Source organism: Myotis brandtii, unplaced genomic scaffold, assembly GCF_000412655.1.
Source record: "Myotis brandtii unplaced genomic scaffold, ASM41265v1 scaffold333, whole genome shotgun sequence".
NCBI lineage: Eukaryota > Metazoa > Chordata > Mammalia > Chiroptera > Vespertilionidae > Myotis > Myotis brandtii.
The window spans coordinates 1,606,307-1,628,331 of NW_005362842.1; the positions used below are offsets into that span (position 1 = coordinate 1,606,307).

General features: G+C 46.1%; 1 protein-coding gene across 1 annotated transcript in view; it reads left to right on the forward strand.

The window, feature by feature from the left end:
* Positions 1-814: 814 nt before the first annotated feature.
* PTPRT (protein tyrosine phosphatase, receptor type, T) overlaps positions 815-22,025 on the forward strand; it is a 694,385-nt gene continuing 673,174 nt past the window's right edge. The window contains exons 1-2 of the mRNA XM_014543700.1: positions 815-845; positions 1,993-2,118. Of these exons, the coding sequence (XP_014399186.1) occupies positions 815-845; positions 1,993-2,118 (157 nt within the window). The remainder of the gene's footprint in view (positions 846-1,992; positions 2,119-22,025) is intronic.

Genomic DNA, 22,025 nt, shown 5'->3' on the forward strand with positions numbered 1-22,025 from the left:
TCATGGTCAGACAGGCCTTCTGGACCATCCCGACTCAGCAGTCTCCCACCCACCCCACTGCAGCCTTCCTAGCAAGTACTGAAGTGCGTGATTACTTACAGTTTCCTTGTTTGCTGTCTGCCTGGTTAAATTGCGACAGCATGCCTCTTTAGTAAACCACCATATAACTAGGAGCTAGTACTCTGCCCGATCTATGATGGGTGCTCAATTAAGTAATTGTCAGATTATTGAATGAACAAATGAGAGCAAACAGATATTTCTGTTTCTATCAATGTATCATCCACTTCCCATCATAGGGGAAAAAATTCTCATTAGCCATCATCTTCTATAGGTTTCTGCTTTCCATGGTGTTTCTTGGACCCCTCTCCTTTTCTCCTCTCTCTGTCTACATAAAACACCCCACATTTCTGTTACTTTTTAGTACAAAGAAATTTCATACTCAACTCACTTCCCAAACACGGTGCTAGTGAAAGAGAGTCAGCCTTCCTTCGCCCAGCCCGAGGAGACTCACTGGGGTGCCAAAGGCCCATCTTCCGGATTCCCATGCACAGCAGGGAAGGGAGGTGGAGAAAGGGTCAGCCTTCCTTCGCCCAGCCCGAGACTCACTGGGGTGCCAAAGGCCCATCTTCTGGATTCCCATGCACAGCAGGGAAGGGAGGTGGAGAAAGCTTTGACCTCCCAGGTGTCCTTTCTCGGTGCTGTGACAGGATTCTGTATTGAATCTGTTGACAGGACTCCCACCACTACTATGTAGAGGGAATCCCAGGTGTGGGGTACATCGCAGGGGTTTTGTCCTCTGCAGCTGATGGAGACGATGGTGATGGTACCTGAGAATGCAGATGCAGGCGGGGGCTCATGGGGACTGGTTTCTCTAAGTCGAGCAGAACCTGGCTTGGATGTGTGACATGGACCCAGTGGGTGTTTATGGTGATGTGATGAGATCTGAACCCTGAGGAGACAAGAAAGGGGCAGTTGGAAGATGGACTGGGGGAGGGGGCGTGAAACCGGGTCTGGGAGACCATCAGAGGCTGCAGACCTCAGTCTAGGCGTGGCCTCTGCCTCTGTATCCTCCCGGTCACCTGCAGTGTCCTTCCTCCTGTTCCCCATCCCTGGATGCTCGCCTCCTTCACAGCCCTGATCAGTGCACCTCCTCCTGGATATTGTGGTTCCTGTTTCCCCGGACAGACCAGCATTTCCAGTGTTACCTGGAGGGGCTTACAACACATAGCATGTGCTCAGAATAAATTCTTGTCAAAATTGAGTTGATACAGCTTGTTGTAAAATGGTAGATGGCTTAGATTTTAAAGGGGAAAGCTTTAAACACTGTCAACATTGACTGTATTATCTGCCAGGCGCATGCTTATCTAATGCTTCACATATTTGATTTTTACTTTATGAAAATGATATTTCAAAAATCGCTTTTAGAGAGGTGGAGGCCGATGTTGAGAACTTATTCTGTGCCGGTTACTTTTCATATGTTACTCCATTTCATCCTCATGATATTTCTGTCAGGTGGATCTTTCCCTCCATAACACAGGTGGAGAAACTGAGGTACTGATTAGACAGATGGCTGAAGCCCCCCGGCCTGGGCTGACGCAGCTTTGCAAAGCTCGGATCGTGCCTGGTTTTGCGGGACTCCGAAGCTGGTGCTCTCTGCTGCCTCGCAGCATCTCTCTGTGCTGCAGGAAGCAGCTACAGAGGCATGGCCTGGCATTCATTTCTTCCTGCTTAGAATGAGACGCTGTTTACTTTCTCAGGAAGGAAGATTAAAATCAATGTAGCTAGCCTTATTAACTTTTTAACATAGGGGGGACCTGCAGATGCCAGCGCCTTTCCTGAGAGCACCAAAGCAAATATAAAAATCCAATTTGCTTGCCCTTATTTTTAATCTTCTCCAGAGTTTAAAATTCAAAGGTGTAAATGATGAGACAGGAGTAACGAACCAAGCCCCAGACACGAGGATGTATTTACCCATATCTCTTTTGTTTGCAGGCGGCTGTTCCTTTGATGAGCACTACAGCAACTGTGGTTATAGCGTGGCCCTGGGGACCAATGGATTTACCTGGGAGCAGATTAACACGTGGGAGAAACCAATGCTGGACCCAGCTGTGCCCACAGGTAGGTGACCCACTGTGTTTGGCACAGGTAGGTGAGCCACTGTGTTTGGGCCTGTGATGAGGATGGTATCTTCTATGATGACTCATGGGAAAGAACTTTCTGATGGGTTAAGTTGTCTGAGAGGGCGATACACAACTTTGTTGGTAGTAAGTTCCCCATTCTCAGAGGTATGCAAAACAAGGCTGAGTGAACTCTTAAGAACTGGTAAGAGTCACATGTTGCCTGGACGTAGGAACCTTTAGGGTTTCTTTTAACTTTGATATTCTAATCTTTAGCTCCAAGTGGAGCATCACAGTTTTGCTTGGGAGCCTGACAAGAGTGGCATTTCTACGGAAGAAAGAGCTTCTGAAGAATCTGAGGTCATGTTTTTCCTTTCAGGCCACACAGACACAGCTTATATATAGGTAGGGAAACTTCCACAGTGAAAATATTACTCATGAAGTTAATGTCCAGAGATCCTGAATACCACGTGTATGCTTAATCAACGGCTGAAACCATAATGTGCACCCTTGATGGAGACCTGCATGAGGCAGGCCTATGAGATGTGTTGGAGGGGAGGTACACCTGGAAGAGGTGTGCTCAGGGTAGGGTGTGCCTCGGTGAGTTGATATGGTAAGCCTGGAAGAATTACAGCTCCGAGAACATTAAGATCACCTTTCTGTAAAATGTGATCCCTGCTGCAGTTATCAGGATAGCTGATTGTTGGATAAGGGAAGCCATATTCCACTCTTCCTCTATGACCAAGAGCTCTCTCTAACCCCTACAGTATCTTGGCTTTTAAGCAACCCTCTCTGCGCTTTCTCAGGCTCCTTGGTCAGCTCACTCTGGCCATTAAAATTGGGGTTCTTCAGGCTCATATACACCCTTTGCATGTGTCTTAGGGTTCTCCAGAGAAATAGAAACAATAGGATATATAGGGACATACATATAAGAGGAGATGTATTATAGCAGTGGTCGGCAAACTGCAGCTCGGCAAACCACGGCTCACGAGCCACATGCAGCTCTTTGGCCTCTTCAGTGTGGCTCTTCCACAAAATACCACGTGCAGGCACGCACGTACAGTGTGATTGAAACTTCGTGGCCCATGCGCAGAAGTCGATATTTTGTGGAAGAGCCACACTGAAGGGGCCAAATAGCCGCATGTGGCTCATGAGCCGCAGTATGCCTAGCATGGTATTATAGGGATCGGCTCACACAGTTATGGAGAAGCCCCCTGAGAGGTCCATGATCTGCACTCTGTAAGCTGGAGAATCAGCAGAGCTGGTGGTGGGATGGTATGAGCCCTGATCTGAGTCCGAAAGCCCGAGAACCAGAAGCACCAGTGTCCAAGGGAAGAAGAAGATAGATGTCTCAGCTCAAGCCAAGAAAGAACAAATTCACCCTTCCGCTGCCTTTTGGTTCTGTTGGGGTCCCCAAGGGATTGGCCGATACCCACCCATATTGGGGAGGACTGTCTGCTGTACTGAGTTCACCAGTTCAATGGTAATCGCTTCTAGAAACATTCTCACAGAACACCCAGAAATAATGTTGTACCAGCTGTTTGGGTATCCCTTAGCTCAGTCAAGTTGACACAAAATAAACCATCCCACCATGGGTGACCTCAACCATGCCTGTGGCTTCAGTCGAATCAGACATCTCTTCTGAGCTCTACATTTACACAATCCACTGTGCGTGCCTTAGCGGATTCTGGGGAGAGGGATCTTCCAGGGTGTCACTAAGCTGAGGACAGAGAAGATGTTCAGATGTGTCTAGGGGAGGTTATGGTCTTTGTGGCCACATTGACTTTAAGTTTTGCTCCAAAGCAGGAAGCTACTGGATGGCTCAGTATAGTTCCTACTATGGGTGTAAATTGTTCTGATAAGTTTCTTCTGAGTGTAGACATGAGCCCCACGTATAATGAAGATGTGCTTTGCTACAGAACTGAGCCTTTCAGATCTGGTGGGATCTTCACTTTGCATAAGCAGAGTCACCAGCAACTACACGTGCCCATTAGTACAGTGACCATGGGACAACCTCTCTGCCTGTTGCCCCATTACAATTTTTACTCTCAAAAGTGTCTTGGCCCTAACCGGTTTGGCTCAGTAGATAGAGCGCCGGCCTGTGGACTGAAGGGTCCCAGGTTCGATTCCGATCAAAGGCATGTACCTTGGTTGCGGGCACATCCCCAGTAGGGGGTGTGCAGGAGGCAGCTGATCGATGTTTCTCTCTCATCAATGTTTCTAACTCTCTATCCCTCTCCCGTCCTCTCTGTAACGAATCAATAAAATATATATTTTTTAAAAGTGTCTTGGTTTAAATGCTAGAAATACTGATTCCACTAGGGATCCCAATAATCCAGAGAACCTGTGCTGAAACATACCACGTCTGCTCTGCTCTGTGTGGCTGTCCTTGATGTTGGCCAATAACTCTAGATCTTCTAGCATGTGTGTGTGTGTGTGTGTGTGTTTACATGCTCCTTCTGCTCTTTGTTAGCCCACCCGAAGCCCCATAGGCTCTTGTAGGCTCTCCAAACTCAACATCTCCAACACTGAACTCTTGATTCATCCATTGTCCTTCCTCATCTACTCGCTCTCTAGTTCAGAGGTCCTCAAACTTTTTAAGCAGGGGGCCAGTTCACTGTCCCTCAGACATTCCACACATGCACACTGCGGGCCCGGGACGAGTCGGCTGCTAAGCAGGACAGGCAGCGGCGGCAAAAACACCCGGCGGGCCGGATAAATGTTTTCGGCGGGCCGCATGTGGCCCGCGGGCCGTAGTTTGAGGAGCCCTGCTCTAGTTCCTTGTCTCAGGAAAGGCCACTTCGTCCATTCTGGTGCTGATTCGAAGGGCTCATACCCCTCTCTTCCCTCTCTTCATCCCCTCTTCCTGCCAGTCACTTGGTTCTGCCACTTGGCTTCCTGAGCACATCTCAAGTGTGCTTGCCTCTCTTCACCTCTGCCACCACTGCCCTGTGCACACACCATCAGCTCTTCCCTGGGAAACGAAGGTTTTCTAACAGGTTTCTTGGCTTCCTCTTTTATTTAAATCCTCTCTCCACACAAAAGCCAAAGAGATTGTCCTAGAATATGGACCTGTTCATGTTACTTCTTCCCTTTATTGTCCCCACCTCTCTTTGCTTAGAATCTTTCTGAAGCTTCGGATTGCCCTGAGGAAGAATACCAAGCCCTATGGTGGCCTCCAAGTCCTGGGATGACTGGTCCTGCCCATTCCTCCAGCTGCACCATCTTCCATTTCCCCCTGTGCTCACTTCACACTGACTTCTGTCAGTTTCCAGAATGTTCCATGCTCTTTTCTGCCTCAGAAACTCACTTGAGAACAGCAGTCTTCACAGAACCTTTTTCTCTCTGTGCTCTTGTCCTTTCCCTTCACACCTCAGCTTAGACATCACTTCCTTGTGGTAGTTCTTCCTGGGTGCCCCCGTCTGGGTCAGCTCTCTGTACGTTTCCCATCGCCCCCGCTCTCTTTCTCAGTAACACCCACCACTGAGGATGCTATTGGTTCAGTGTATGTTTTACCCCCAGATGAGAAGTTCCATGTGAATAAGGACCTTGACAATCTTGTCTGCAGCTTTATCTCCAGTGCTTAATACAGTGCATCATACATAGTATGTACAAAATAACATTTTTGTTAGATGGATGCCTATAGATGGGCAAAGAGTCTCTATCACATAGTTTTAAATGAAGGATTGAATGATAAACATTATTAAATGCCATTAGCCTTCTGTGAACTGACCACACATTTTTAGTCTTTGCTGCCATCCTTCCATTTTACAGATCAGAAAATCAAGGCTCTGAGAAGCCCAGTGACATTGCTGCCTTTGTCACCGTGCCAGTGCCTCTCCCCAAAGGGACAACTCTGGCTTCTGATCTTAATTTTCTCATCCCCTCATTATGGCAGACTACATTTCATAAATATTGGATTGTGCTAATACAATCTTTGGAGCTTGTCTAAGTAGAGGCATTTGATAACGATCACTGAAATTGTTCTGTCGTGATGTGCCTGTGGATTTCAGCGGCGCCCCATGCTTCTTAGGCAGAGAGGCATGAAAGTGAATTTGGATTAGACGAAATTGTTTGTTCTTCCCATGGGCACAGGCTGAAGTCTTACTTTTTCTTCTGTAAAGCCAGTAGTTTCATCGCTTTGGAAATCGAGCATGAGTCTATGTATTCAGATGGTCCATCACCTTTCACTGAACTGCTTCTGTGTGACAAGCTCCGTGTTAGACCCTGGGTAAATCAGACCATGTCATTTTGGGCATTTATCCCTCTGGTGGCTTCCTTGGTCACATAGGATGAAATCTGAACTCCTGGCTGTGGCCTGCATGGTCTAGTGTCTTCTCTGAGCCCCCTTTCTTCTCTCTCAAAATGCTGCACACACACTGGCCATTTTTAGTTCCTTGGACACATGTCAGATTCTCTCCTTGCTCAGGACCTTTGCATAGTCTGTTGGAATTCCTCTCTCTCTCTCTCTCTCTCTCTCTCTCTCTCTCTCTCGGTTAATCCTCACCTGAGGATATTTTTCTCCATTGCTTTTTTTTAGAGAGAGTGGAAAGGAGGGAGGGAGGGAGAGAGGGAGAGAGAGAGAGCGAGAGAGAGAAACATTGATATAAGAGAGACACATCAATGGTTGCCTTCTACATGCGTCTCACCTGGACCAGGGATCGAACCTGCAACCCAGGTACGTGCCCTTGACTAGGAATCAAACCCAGGATCATTTGGTGCATGGGCTGATGCTCTACCCACTGAGTGACATGGGCTAGGGCTCCACTCTTAACTTGGCTGATTTCTTCAGGTCTCAGCTCAAATGACTCCTTCTCAGGGGGACTGTCCCTCATTGGTCTATCTAAAGAAAGACTCCCTCGTTCTCACTCATTGCATTCTGTTCTTTGCTTTCAAAGTCCTCATCACAGACACACTTACTCCATACTCTGCCTCAGCCGAGTGACTCAGTTTCCTCATCTTCACCATGGGAACCAGTGTGAGAGTTAAATGGGATGATGCCTGTGTGGGTGAGAAGTGTCCACACATAATGGGGCTTAATCAATGCTGGCTCCCCTAAATTCTCCTCTGGTTCTTACTGTCTAAGTCTGTTTTAGAACCTTGCCCCCTCCTGCAAGCTCACCTGCCACCGATGCTGTTTTACCCAGGTGAGCCTTCCAGCGGGAGGTCTGCCATGGAGCCCTGAGGGACCTGAGAGACCTTTCCATCCCCAGGATTCACGCTGCCCCGAGGGCTGGAGCACCTCGTGCTCCTCGGCCCTGTTGGTTCAGCGTTACCCACACCCGTGTCCCATTCTTCTCCTTGTCCCTCTCTGTGGGAAAAGTCCGGGCTAGCCTGCCAGGCTTCAGGCCTGGTTCTCCTCCGACCTCATCTTAACAGGGGCTTCCACAGAGGAGTGGGGTTATTACAGCCACAGACCTTCCCTCCAGGCCTCTATCTTTCCACGGAGCTGAGCGGCTACCACCGGTTCCTCGCTCTGCCTTCCCCTCTCTTGGCATGGTTTCCACATGACCTCTCTGAGGTGCAGCCCAGGGCCCTGCAGGAGATGCATGTGCTGAAAGTGTCGTTTTAAAGAGGGCTGGAGTCTGAGATAATGAGGCCTGGGGGGTTTCCTTCTATTTCCTTCGAATGCTTGTAGGACATTATTTGAAGTGTTGGAATGAATTTGGATTGAATCTCAGGCTGAAAACCAGGTGCATGGGAAATACTGCATTTGCATCACCTTGAATCTGACCCTGAACCTCCACGGAGTTAGATATCTATTTCCAGTCATGATGCCCCCCTCCTCTGGGGGTCTACAAATGTCCTGGGGACTTGAGGAGGTCACTGTGGGTTCCTCTGAGTGTCACTGTTGCATTTCCTGTGGGTCCTGTGGATCCCGTGGGTCTTGTAATTCTGCCGCCTCTTTCCCAGGCTTGGAGCCCTGTCCCAGGTCCAGCCAGCCCAGGTGCATCACCCAGCAGCCCTCTGGCGCCAAGTGGTGTGGGGCCATCAGGTCCATCTCTTCCCCTTCCCAGTGTGGGAGAACCTCTCCACGCACCTTCCCAGCCCTTCAAGGCACACCTGTCCCGCCCTGCCTCTCTGGGACCCACAGCACAATCTCTCCAGTAGGTGTGACTTAGAAAACACCTTGCTGGAGGCAGCTTCTTATTTCCAGCAAAACTTTCCAGAGCAGAGAAATACCAACTTAGCGGTGGCCTGGTGGGAAGGGGCAGGTGTGGGGAAGAGTCAGAGAGAGGAGACACACAGGCACCACACGCACAGGCAGGAATAGCCAGCTGCCCAGCCTGCTGTGGAAGCAGGCATGTCCCCAGGAGGGTCCTGGGCTCCTCCTCCCGGCCCCTGCGCCCTGGGCTGTGTATTCCTTCTTCGCTCTAACTGCGGATATTTACAGAGAGAAGTGCAGGTCTAGTATGAGTTGAATTGTGTTCCCCAGAGAGATAAGTTGAAGTCTTAACCCCTAGCACCTGTGAGTGTGACCTTCTTTGGAAATTAGGTGTTTACGGATGGAATCAAGTTGTGATGAGGCCGTGCTGGTCACACTGGGCCCTCCTCCAGGATGACTGGAGGAGAAGAGACACTCAGACGCACAGGGTAGGTCATGTGAGCGCACAGGCAGAGATCGGAGCGATGCGGTGTTAAGCGAAGGAACGCTGTGGATTGCCAGCAGACGCTAGAAGCCACGAGGTGCAAGGAAGGATTCTTCCTGGAGCCTTCGGAAAGAATGTGTTCCTGCCATCACCCTGATCGCAGACGCCTAGGCTCTGGAACTGTGAGAGAATACGTTTCTGTTGTCTTACGCCACCCAGTTCGTGGTAATTTGTCACGGCCACCCTAGGAGACTCTCACTGGCTCTCTCACATCAGCACCCTGGCGCCATCACCTTTTCTACGCGAGAACGCACGCCAGAGCGCTGTGAGTATCGGAGCCTTTGCTTTCTTTGAAGAGAACTGGCACTCACTGTGTGTTCACTCTAACCAAGAACTGGGTTCGGCGTTTTCCTATGCATTTCATCTAATGTGCCACCGTCCTGTGAGTTCAGGGATACCGTCTCCTCTTGGGAGACCTGGAGGAAGAATATTATCCACATGCCAAACATGGAATCCTGGAAACTAGCCCAGGAGTTGATGTTGGGAAAATGCCTTGTGAATTTCAAAACCCTAAAATTCCAAGTCAGGAACAGGTGGTCCGAGAACACTGCATTATATATTTGGCACACAGGATGGAAACCTTCTAGCCTGCCCCCGCCCCCTGCCCCAGGCCTTCACCACACTATTGTCTGTGTCCCTGGATGATGCATATATGCATATAAATTCTTTGGTTAATCTCTTCGCACCCAACCCCACCTTATTCTTAAACCTTAGATCAGGGGTCCTCAAACTACAGCCCGCGGGCCCCATGCGGCCCGCCGAAAACATTTGTTTTTTTACTTCAAAATAAGATATGTGCAGTGTGCATAGGAATTTGTTCATAGTTTTTTTTTAAACTATAGTCCGGCCCTCCAATGGTCTGAGGGACAGTGAACTGGCCCCCTGTTTAAAAAGTTTGAGGACCCCTGCCTTAAATGAATGCCAAGTTTGTACATGTAGGTTAACTTTCTCCAGCCCCATCTCAGTTTCCTCAAATTATCACTATTAACAGACTGATGTGTATTGATAAGAGAGGAGAGAGCGAGAGAGAGAAGAAAAAGGAGGAGGAGGAGGAGGGGGGAGGGAGAAAAAGAGAGAACATATGTATGTGATAATAGTACCAATCATAGTAAGGAAGCGATATTTATGTGGTGCTAATTGTGTAGCATGTGCTCTCCTAAGCACTTTACATACATTAACTTACTTAATCCTTACAACAGCACTCTAATGTCGAGATAATTATCTGCATTTTGCAAATTCGGGAACTGGAGGCACAAGAAGCTTGAATGACTCGCCCATGGTCATAGTTCGCATATGTGGACCAGGATTTGCCTGCAGGAAGTCTGGGCCCAGAGCCTGTGCTCTCGGCCACCTGTCTAGTGCCTCCTAAGAATTCAGATGAATAGCCCCCAGACTTGTGTCACTGTGTTCAGATCTGGTTCCCCCCTCCCAGGCCACATGGCACTCCACTGGATGGATGCAGCACGGTTTATCTAACTAGCACCCGACAAATGGCAACGGGAGAAGAAACGATGACAATCAAACCATACCCCATATGCCCAAATAAAAGGCCAGATTTTTGTCTCCAAACAGCTCTTGGAAATGTTCTTACAAAACATCTCATATAATGAGATGGTCTCTTGTATACTTTGAACTACAGAGTTAATTGAGGAAACTCCATTAGCCGGCAGTGACCCCAATCAATGCTAGTTTTGGGATGTTTACGACGATCACAGAATTGATGGGGGAGGGGGGTAGAAATTGAAGACAAGTTTAGTATTAGTGCGGAGGATATGATCAAATGGTGATGAGTAGTACAGATGGCGTGGAAAAGCAACAGAGGATCTTTGTGGCCAGATCAGAGCACACATCTGTCAGGTGAATGGGAAACCGCGTTTGTTCTGATCCTCATGCAGATGCTTGACTGAGTGTTCAGTTTCCTGTGACATCAAAACTGGGTTCAAAAAGTATTAGAACTGAACAGTGTGACTGGAAATGAAGGTGATGTGGACTAAGAAGACGCTTCCTGTGACAGACCTGTTATCAGCCATGCGGGTGGCGGGTTTGAGTAAAAGTCTCCATGATATATGGGAATGGACACTAAACCACTATTTTTTAAAATTCTTTATTGTTTAAAGTATTACATATAGTATTACATATGTCTCATTTTTACCCCAGTGTCCCCCAACCCCCAGTACATGCCCTCACCCCCTAGTGTCTGTGTCCATGCGTTATGCTTATATGCATGCATACAAGTCCTTTGGTTGATCTCTTACCTCCCAACCCCCACCCTCCCCTGTCTTTCCACTGAAGTTTGATGGTCTGTTCGATGCTTCTCTGTCTCTGGGTCTATTTCTGTTCATCAGTTTATGTTGTTTATTATATTCCACAAATGAGTGAGATCATGTGATATGTATCTTTCTCCGACTGGCTTATTTCACTTAGCATAATGCTCTCCAGGTCCATCCATGCTGTTGCAAATGGTAAGAGTTCTTTCTTTTTTTACAGCAGTGTAATATTCCATTGTGTAGATGTACCACAGGTTTTTAATCCACTCATCTGCTGATGGGCACTTAGGTTGTTTCCAAATCTTGGCTATTGTAAATTGTGCTGCTATGAACATAGGGGTGCATATGTCCTTTCTGATTGGTGTTTCTGATTTCTTGGGATATATTCCTAGAAGTGGGTTACTGAGTCAAATGGGAGTTCCATTTTTAATTTTTTGAGGAAACTCCATAATGTTTTCCACAGTGGCTGCACCAGCCTGTATTCCCACCAGCAGTGCACGAGGGTTCCTTTTTCTCCACATCCTTGCCAGCACTTGTCATTTGTTGATGATAGCCATTCTGACAGGTGTGAGGTGATATCTCATTGTCATTTTGATTTGCATCTCTCGGATGGTTAGTGACTTTGAGCATTTTTTTCATATGTCTCATGGCCTTCTGTATGTCCTCTTTCGAAAAGTGTCTAAGTCCTTTGCCCATTTTTTGATTGGATTGTTTATTTTCCTTTTGTTAAGATGTATGAGTTCCCTGTAAATTTTGGAGATTAGGCCCTTATCGGATATAACATTGGCAAATATGTTCTCTCATGCAGTGGGCTTCCTTGTTTTGTTGATGGTTTCTTTTGCTGTGCAGAGCTTTTTATTTTGATGTAGTCCCATTTGTTTGTTTTCTCCTTAGTTTCCATTGCCCTAAGAGCTGTATTGGTAAAGATATTACTATGACATATATCTGATATTTTGCTGCCTATGGATTCTTCTAGGATTTGTATGGTTTCCCATCTTATGTTTAAGTCCTTTATCCACTTTGAATTTATTTTTGTGTATAGTGTAAGTTGGTGGTCTAGTTTCATTTTTTTTGCATGTATCTGACCAATTTTCCTAACACCATTTATTGAAGAGACTGTCTCAACTCCATTGTATGCTCTTGCCTCCTTTGTCAAATATTAATTGAGCATAATGGCTTGGGTCAATTTCTGGGTTCTCTGTTCTGTTCCATTTTATCTATATGTCTGTTCTTGTGCCAGTACCAGGCAGTTTTGAGAACAGTGGCTTTGTAATATTGCTTGATATCTGGTACTGTGATCCCTCCAACTTTGTTCTTGTTTCTCAGGATTGCTGCAGCTTTAGGGTAAACCACTATGTTTTTAACCTAACACATGTTCCAGGGGCTTTACATGTTTTTTATTCATTTGATACTTCAACAGCCCAGAGTACTGTTATGACCCCTGTTTTACAGAAGAGGAAACTGAGACCCAGAGTGTTAAGTAACTTACCCCAAATTAGTAGTAACTGGAGGAGTTGAGATTTGAACCCGGGCAATGTGGCGCCATAGTCTATGCTGTGAACCTCTATCTATTTTTAATGTAACATGATATTTTAGGAAACCTGTGACTTTAAGTATGCACGTGCAATTAAATCATATCTTAGACACCGTATGTAGACAGTTGACAGATTTCTCTGCACCCTGAAAATTTCACGTATTAATGTGACTGGAAACTCTTTTATGGGGAAGTGAAGGGAGTGCCCCACTTCTGTCACTGAGGGTTGAGCATGTGATCTGCTTGTTGAATTGACGAGGCCCACCAGTGCCCACATAATACAGACATCCTGAGCCCGCGGATGCAGTCGTGAATCAGAGACATCTCACCCTTCCGCAAAGGTGCCCTCCCTCAATGCCCCTCAGTCTCCTGCTGTTTCCATGGCAGCCACTCCCCAGCCACTCCCAGGATAGCCCAGAGGAAGCGATCACTAGCATCATCACAGTCACAGTGACGGCAGCAAGTGGGTGGGTGATGTGTCCACCGACGGGTCATCTCATTTAACTCTTGTTTCAGGGGCCAGGGCTCTACCAACTGAATACCTCGATTTTGAAAATATGAATTGTATTGTCTTTAATGAGGAGACAGGCTTTCTTTATGCTTTAAATTATGGAAGATTGGATAAAAAAAGAAAATTGTAGTGTAGTACAAATATAGTAGTTTTTTTTAATTTAGTAAAAAAAAAAAATCAGATGGCATGAGCGACTCCATAAAATAAGGTCCAATAGTCTGGAAAATTTCATAATTCATTTTAGTCCCATTTGAGCACTTGGAATGTGGCTAGTTCTGTACGTGTAAAATATATACCAGGTGTTGAAGACTTACTGGAAAGAAAGGAATATAAAACACCCATTAATAATTTTTTTTAATATATTTTATTGATTTTCCACAGAGAGGAAGGAAGAGGGATAGAGAGTTAGAAACATCGATGAGAGAGAAACATTGATCAGCTGCCTCCTGCACACGCCCTACTGGGGATGTGCCTGCAATCAAGGTACATGCCCTTGACCGGAATCGAACCTGGGACCCTTCAGTCCGCAGGCCGACGCTCTATCCACTGAGCCAAACCAGTTAGGGCCACCCATTAATAATTTTTATATTAGTTATATATTGAAATGATTATGGTTTAGATATATTGGGTTAGATAAAATCTATAATAATAAAAGGGTAAGATGCTAATTAGACCGGACGTCTTCCGGATATCATTCGAGACATCCTTCCTGATGAAGCTGGGGCCAGAGGGAAGTCAGCCTGGGTCCCGGCTGCCTACGGGTGGCCCGAGGGAAGCCAGCCCAAGTCCCAGGTGCCTGTGGGTGACTGGAGGAGGGAAGCACCCCAGGTCCCGGGTGCCTGCGGGTGTCCGGAGGAGGGAAGCCTGGGTCCTGGGTGCTGGAGGGAAGCCGGTGCTGGCAGCCGGGGGTAGGAAGACCTACTTTTGCACAAATTTTTGTGCATTGGGCCTCTAGTAAATTATGAAAATCAATGTAACCCATTTCCCTCCTTTTTTAGTGTGGCTCCTAGAAAATTTAAAATTAAATATGTGGCTGCCATTGTACTTCTGTTGTCCAGACTGCCCTGGCTGACCAGATTTCTATCTTGTCAGTTGTACTCCCAACAACACAGATGTCTTCCCTTGATAATAGTAACAATTAGTCTGGCCTGCATGGCTTGGTTCAATTCCTAGTCAGGGCACATGCCCAGGTTGTGGGCTCACTCCCCTGTGGGGTGTGTGAGAGGCAACCCACCATTGATTCTCTCTTATCATTGATGTTTCTATCTCGCTCTCCCTCTCCCTTCCTCTCTGAAATCAATAAAAATATGTTTTAAAAAATAGTAACAGTTGGTGTTTATTGAGCACTCGCTGTGTTCCAGGTGTTCTAACCGTCGTCTCCTTTATGGTTCATAACAACACTGTGTGGTGGAGTTACCACGGTGTTCCTGTCTTTTGCAGCTGGGGGAGTTGAGGCACAGAAGGGTTAAATAACTTGCCCTTAGTTACAGAGGCAGCAGTGGCAGAGAGGGGTGCCCACACTGATGTCCCCCAGGCTTGCCTCCTTTTGGCACACAGATACAAGACTGTCGTCTCTGTCTTATATTATTGACTTGACCCTGTGAACCTCAGTTTCCTAGTGAGGAGTCGGCTGGTGCATCCCTCAGGCCCCTCCTGCCCTGCTCTTCCTGGGGCTTCTTTGTGCTTCTGTGGGGGCTACAGGAGCATGATGGGACTGGGGGTGGGCACGGTCTCTTCCACGAAGCCTATGGGTTAGCCTGGCTCTATCGTAGGTGGGAGGGAGGCTTCCTGGGTGCCTTTCCCGGCTCTGCTGCTAACCCGAGACTTGGAGCAGGTGGGCCCCTGTTCTCTGCTTCCTGCATCCTTCTCTGTGAGTAGATCTAAAAGTGAGGAATTCTGGGCTCTGGTCCTGGCCTTGCCATGAACATGCTTTGCGACTTCATGCCAAGTTCCATCCCTCCCTGGCCTTATTTATGTTACATATAAAATCAGGAGCCCATATCTGCTGGTTCTGATTTGCAGTTTATGACACAAGAAGAAAAGGATACATTTTTAAATGTAGAAATTGAGTGACACATCTATAATAATAAAAGCGTAATATGCTAATTAGACCAGACAGCCGAATGACCTTCTGGACAACCTTCCAGATGACCTTCCGGACGAAGCCGGGCTGCGAGGGCCAAGCCCCTTGCGGGAATTTCGTGCATCGGGCCTCTAGTTTATAAAATAAAATGTCTGGAAAATCCTGCGGTCCTAGCCCCCCATCTGTCTGTCTGTCAGTAGCCGAGGCAGCTGCTTCTGACTCCTCAACAGGGGCATTTGTCTTCCTGCGTGTGTGGGGATGGGGCACAGGGAGACAAATGTCCCAATCGAGCTTACTCTGCTCTCAGAGGACACCACGGAATGCGATGATCACACCCATGCCCCGTGGAGATCAGGGGCACAGCTTCAGATTTTATTTTTCCACAATTACTGATCATTTGGTCATTTACAGAAATGTCCCCTTTAACTAAAGACCTCCTACCTCTCCCCCCCCCCCCCCCCCCGAGTTTTGCCACTGTGCTCTGTTAAGGTAATTATGCTTTAGCTTTGGAAAGCAACAGTTACTCGACAAACTGTTTTTTTAAAAACTTCCTTGACTCTGACTATTTCTTTTAAAATCGCTTTCTTTCCCAAGTGTTATGTTCATCATTAAGAAACCCAATTCTACTCTCTCAGAATTCAAAGCATTATTTGCCGTTAGTGAAGCAACTTGTAAAAGCTACGGACAAGCCCTAACCAGTTTGGCTCAGTGGATAGAGCGTCAGCCTGTGGACCAAAAGGTCCCTGTTTCGATTCTGATCAGGGGCACATGCCCGGATTGCGGGCTCCCTCGACAGTGGGGGGTGTGCAGGATGCAGCCGATCAATGATTCTCTCTCATCATTGATGTTTCTATCTCTCTCTCCCTCTCCCTTCCTCTCTGGGAAACAAAAAAAGCTACAGACAAGAAAAATATGCCATGCCTTTTGTTAAGAGTCCTGAAAGTTTCTCAGGTTAGAGTAAGACTTATAGCTTGGAAAAGCCTTCTAAACTATAGCTGCTAAGCTATATAAGCATGATACGTCATCATTTGAGGTTTAAGGAAGAAAATAGAAACGGACTCTAGGTATTTCAATCAGAAAGATGTTTAACACAGGGTATTAGAGACTTATAAAACCATTGGAAGCCCTTGTATATGTGGTTAAATGAGCTTCAAAAAGGGTGTCAAGCTTGGCTGGTGTGGCTCAGTGATTGAGTGTCAACCTGTGAACTGGGAAGCCATGGTTTGATTCCTGGTCAGGGCACATGCCTGGGTTGCGGGCTCAATCCCTAGTGGGGAGCATATAGGAGTCAGTCGATCAATGACTATCTGTCATCACTGATGTTTCTATCTCTCTCTCTCTCTCCCTTCCTCTCTGAAATCAGTAAAAACATATTTTAAAAAAAAGAAGGGTGTCAAGACCACACAATGGGGAAAGTGCAGTCTCTTCAACAGACTGTGTTATTCACATACAAAAAATTAAAGTTGGGCTCTTACCTTATACCACACCATACACAAAAATTAACTCAAAATGGATTAACTACCTAAAGGTAAGGCTGTAACTATGAGACTGCTAAACGAAAACATAAGTGAAAAGCTTCATGACATTGGATTTGACAGTGATTTATTTTTGGATATGACAACAAAAAAATAGACAACAAAAGCAAGAATAGGCAAGTGGGAGGGACTACATCAAACTTACAAACTCTGTGAAGCGAACAAGAGAATGTAAAGGCAATCTCCAGAATGGGAGAAAATATTTACACATTGTATATCTGCTAAAGGGTTAATACCCAGAATATATAAAGAACTAACTCAAAACTCAACAGCAATAAACACAAATAAACTAATTTTAAAAATGAGCAAAAGACCTAATAGATGTTTCTGCAAAGAAGATATACAAATGACCAGCAGGCATATGAAAAGATGTGCAGTACCACCAGTCATCAGAGAAATGCAAATGAAACCATGATGGGATGTCACCTCGTATCCATTAGGATGGCATTTACAATAAGAATGATAAGAACAATAAAAATAATAACCAAATAACAATCATTGGCGAGTATGCAGAGAAATCTGAGCCCTTGTGCACTGTTGGTGGCGATGTAAAATGATACAACTACTATGGAAAAAAGTATGGAGTTTCCTCAAAAAATTAAAAATAGAGCTACCATATGATCCAGCAATCCCTTCTGGGTATATATCCAAAAGAACCCAAAGCAGGATCTTCAAGAGATATATGTGTATCTGTGTTTTATTGCAGCATTATTCACACCAACCAAGAGGTGGAATCAACCCAACTGTCCCATGAACAGACGAATGGATAAAGAAAAGTGTATACAGCTTTTAAAAGGAAGGAAATTCTGACACCTGCTACAGTATGGATGAACCTTGAGGACATTATACTAAGATAAATAAGAAACAGAAAGACAAATATACTGTATGATTTGACTTATTTGAGGTATATAAAGTAGTATAAAGTAGTCAAATTCTTAGAAACAGAAAGTAGAATTGTGGTTGTCAAGCACTAGGGGTAGGGTTGTTCAGTGGGTGCACAATTTCAGATTTGCAGGATGAAAAAGTCCTGCCGATCTGTTGCACAACAGGGTGCATATAGTTAAACTACTGAACTGCATACTTAAACATGGTGAAGATGGTAAATTTTGTTGTGGGTGTTTTGTTGTTGTTGTTAATACTTGCCCAAGGGTATTTTTCCATTGATTTTTAGAGAAGAGTGGAAGGGAGTGGGAGAGACAGAGAGAGAAACATTGATGTGAGAAAGACACATTGATTGGTTGCCTCCTGCATGTGCCCCAACCAGGGTCAGGGGTTGAGCCTGCAACCAAGGTTGACTGGAATTGAGCCTGGGACCCTTCAGTTCATAGGCCAATGCTCTTTCCACAGAGCCAAATTGGCCAGGGCCATGTTATGGTTTTTATCTCATTAAAAGGAAGATGTAGTTTCTCGGCTTCCAGCCCCAAGGATGTGTGAAAGAGCTCAGAAAGGTGGGATTGATACAAAGCACTAAGACACAATTTTCAGTATCATGTGTCCTGAGTTAAGTAACTGTGTTCTTTGCATGTGGAAGACATGAATGGGAGTAGGAACGCTAGTTCTACAGGTGACTAGCAATCTGACCAGGGCCTGGCTGGGTAACCTCTGGACTGAGGTCAAGTTCCCCCAGGAGAGTAATAAGAGCAGAGGGAAGAGAGCAGAACTGGCAATTCCCACACTCTGGGAGATGTGCAGATGCCTGAGGAGGAGATGGACTAGTTCATTCAGAAAGATGGGGGGTGGGCAAGTCTGCATTACCTGAAGCACCTATCCCATGCCCCATCCCGTCTCCCTCCCCTGGAGTCTTTGTGCCCTGATGCTCTTCTTTCCAGCTCTGTGGTTTGCCTTCCTGCACCCCTAACCCCTCAAATACCTGCTTTTCTTTTCTGTCCTCTCTGTGACTTCCAGGTTCTTTTCTTTGCCTTGAGGACCGCCAAGGTCCATAATTCCCTGTGCCCCCAGTTTCTGCCCCAGGTCGTGCATATAGAGAGCTCAATACAGAGAAAGTTTATGGAATTTCACATTTAACTCCCACCTCTCTCAATCAAATATATTCTCCATCAGAGCAGGAATCGGCTTTCCTGTTCATAACTAATAAATTTCATGGTGAGGGATCCCCAAACGCTAGGCTAGACCATGCTTCCCCACACTCATGTCTAGGTAATCCCAAACAAAACTGTGCCCTTCAACAAGGGTGTGAACCCTGAGAGTCAGCATGGGTCTGTGGTGTAGACTCAAGAAAGTAGGTCGCCCCGGGAGTCCCAGCTGCTGTAAGCCCTTTAGATTGACAGACATTTAATATCATGCCTGCTTCTTTCCGCACAACACCACAGCAGGATTCCAGGATTTGCCAGAGCTCGAGCGCTGCCACATGGCACCATGGGCAAAGTACAGGGCTTCCTATCACATGTATTCATGTTTGAGCCCTAGCTCTAATGTTTGCCACCCTGCCACCTTGTATGACTGAGGGCCTCTCTGAACCTCAGTCTCTTCTGTGAAATGAGAATGGAGTAAATGTGTCCCTGATCTACTGCTATAAAAAGTAGTAGAGGTTAACAAGAGTTGAGGGCTCACTGTCTGTATGGTTAGTTGTTGCCACTGTTATTGTGATCTTGATGAATAGCTGGGCCCAGGTTTCCTATTGCAAAGCAATGTGTTGCTCTCAACTAAAACGACCACGCCCTACCACCCACCCAGCCCTTCTGAGGGCAGATTAGAAGTGTTGTGGCTGTAAACCCAGCCGATATAGGCTGTAATGTACTAAATTATCACTTGTTTTACAGTCTTGATGAGAGAAATAAATGCAATTACACTCATGAATGTTGAAAAATGAAGCAAAGCAATGTAGACCGGCACATTCGAGGTGCTTTTCCAAATGGAAAGCTGTGTACAATGAATGCTAATGTCCTCCCTCCCTCCTGCTCCCTGGCCTGTCCTGCAATGTGATCTTTCTGCATTAAGGGAGCAGCTGGGCCAAGTGCCCCAGGCACAAGAGAGGTGGCCTGGAATGGTCCCCACAGCAGGAGACCCCATTTCCTCTCTTGGCTGAGGACCCAGAGTAGATCCAGTTTCCTAAAGGAGGTAACTGAGTGACCTCGATGATGCCTCTCTGCTTGTGGACCCTGGCATCTGCTCTGCAGGTCTTCTGTCGTTCTGTCCAGCAAACATTTGCTGAGCACCTACTGTATGCCATGCATGATGCTGTTAGTCATAGAGATGAATCTCATATGCCCTGCCCCTCCCAGCCAATCTCTGTTGTCACCAAGACCTGAGCGGCATGATGTAGTCTGATGCTGGCCAACATGGTGGCCACCAGCCTCACCAGGTTGAGATGTGGCCAGTCCAAATTGGGATGTGCTTGAAATATAAAATACACAGCACATCTCAAGAACTTAGCGTGTGTGTGTGTGTGTGTGTGTGTGTGTGTGTGTGTGCATTAAGGGAGCAGCTGGGCCAATCTTACTATATTTTAATATTTTGGCCTGGAATGGTCCCCACAGCAGGAGACCCCATTTCCTCTCTTGGCTGAGGACCCAGAGTAGATCCAGTTTCCTAAAGGAGGTAACTGAGTGACCTCGATGATGCCTCTCTGCTTGTGGACCCTGGCATCTGCTCTGCAGGTCTTCTGTCGTTCTGTCCAGCAAACATTTGCTGAGCGCCTACTGTGTGCCATGCATGATGCTGTTAGTCATAGAGATGAATCTCATATGCCCTGCCCCTCCCAGCCAATCTCTGTTGTCACCAAGACCTGAGCGGCATGATGTAGTCTGATGCTGGCCAACATGGTGGCCACCAGCCTCACCAGGTTGAGATGTGGCCAGTCCAAATTGGGATGTGCTTGAAATATAAAATACACAGCACATCTCAAGAACTTAGCGTGTGTGTGTGTGTGTGTGTGTGTGTGTGTGTGTGCATTAAGGGAGCAGCTGGGCCAATCTTACTATATTTTACATAATTTTATATATAATCTTAATATATATTATATAATCTTATATATTATATATAAAATCTTATTAATTTTTATATTGTTAAATTTGAAAAGATAAATTGGGTTAAATAAAATACATGCAAGTAAATTTCACTTATTTTATTTTTACCTTTTAAAATATGGCTACTGGAAAGTATAAAATACAAAAATGTGGCTTACATTATATTTCTGTTGGACATAACTGATTTAGCCCCTGTTTGCCTATTCCTTTATATCCTCTACCAACAACCCCCTCCCATCCCCTTCCCACTGGCCCTTCTGCCAGTTTTTTAACTAACCAGGCTCTTTCATGCCTCAGGGCCTTCACACTTGCTATTCTCCTCTCCCAGAAGGCTCTTCTTCGGCTCTTTTTCAACATAAATATCATGTTCTGTGAGAAGTGTTCTCTGACTTTCTCTAAATATATCTGTCCTGTCATTCTTCATCAAAATGCCCTTCCTTTTGTAGTCACTATTGTAATAGTTGGGTATTTTATTTCATTGTTTGTGCATTTGTTTCTTCTAAGAGAACATTAGGGCAGAGAGCTCATCTGTTGTTGTTGTTTTCCTGTTCTAGTCTTATTACCTACCACAGCAACTAGCACAAAGTAGGTACTGCATTATTTTTCTTAAAGAATGAATAAATGTTTAAATGTCCCAAAGGAGAAAGCTATTTTGATCAGTTTGAGACGTTGAAAACATATTTGAAAACACTTACTAGTGGGTCCTGTAATCAGTCTGTTCTGGAAGTTCTGGGTGAGAAGCATGTGGCATATGGGGCTTCCTCGGAGCGTTAGATGAACTAGAGATGGGATGGAGGTTAAAAGAGAATTAACAAGGGATGCTGAAGCAGCGGGTGCTGGCCACAGTGGGGGAGCTGTTACCGCCCCTGGGACTGAAGGGCAATGGTAGGGAGTGTTGTTACAGGACTGCTTGCAGCACTACAGGGGATCACAACCGCTGGCAAAACTCATTCCCCCCACCCTCTGGTATTCTGCCAGTACCCGCCATCGCTCAACCTCAGCCAGAGCAGAGGGTGAGGGAGGCTGAAAGATTCCATCCACAGACTCAGACTCTCAGAGATCAGAGCAGGGTAAAGGTGGGTCCAGAGTGGGGGTGGGGCACACAGACAATAACTGTCCTCCTGAAAATGGCCTGGGAAGTATTTTCTTAATGTGCTAGAACATGTCTATTCCAGACCACAGCCAGTATCCTAAAAACTTAAGGATGCTCATGATCACTAAAATTATTTGACATCACTCAGGGATTTCTGGTAACAGAACTGGGTCTATAATTATGGGAAAGGAAGAGATAAAGTTACAGTTTGTTGAAAATGTTTTCTATCAAAACTCCAAGAGAAACAAG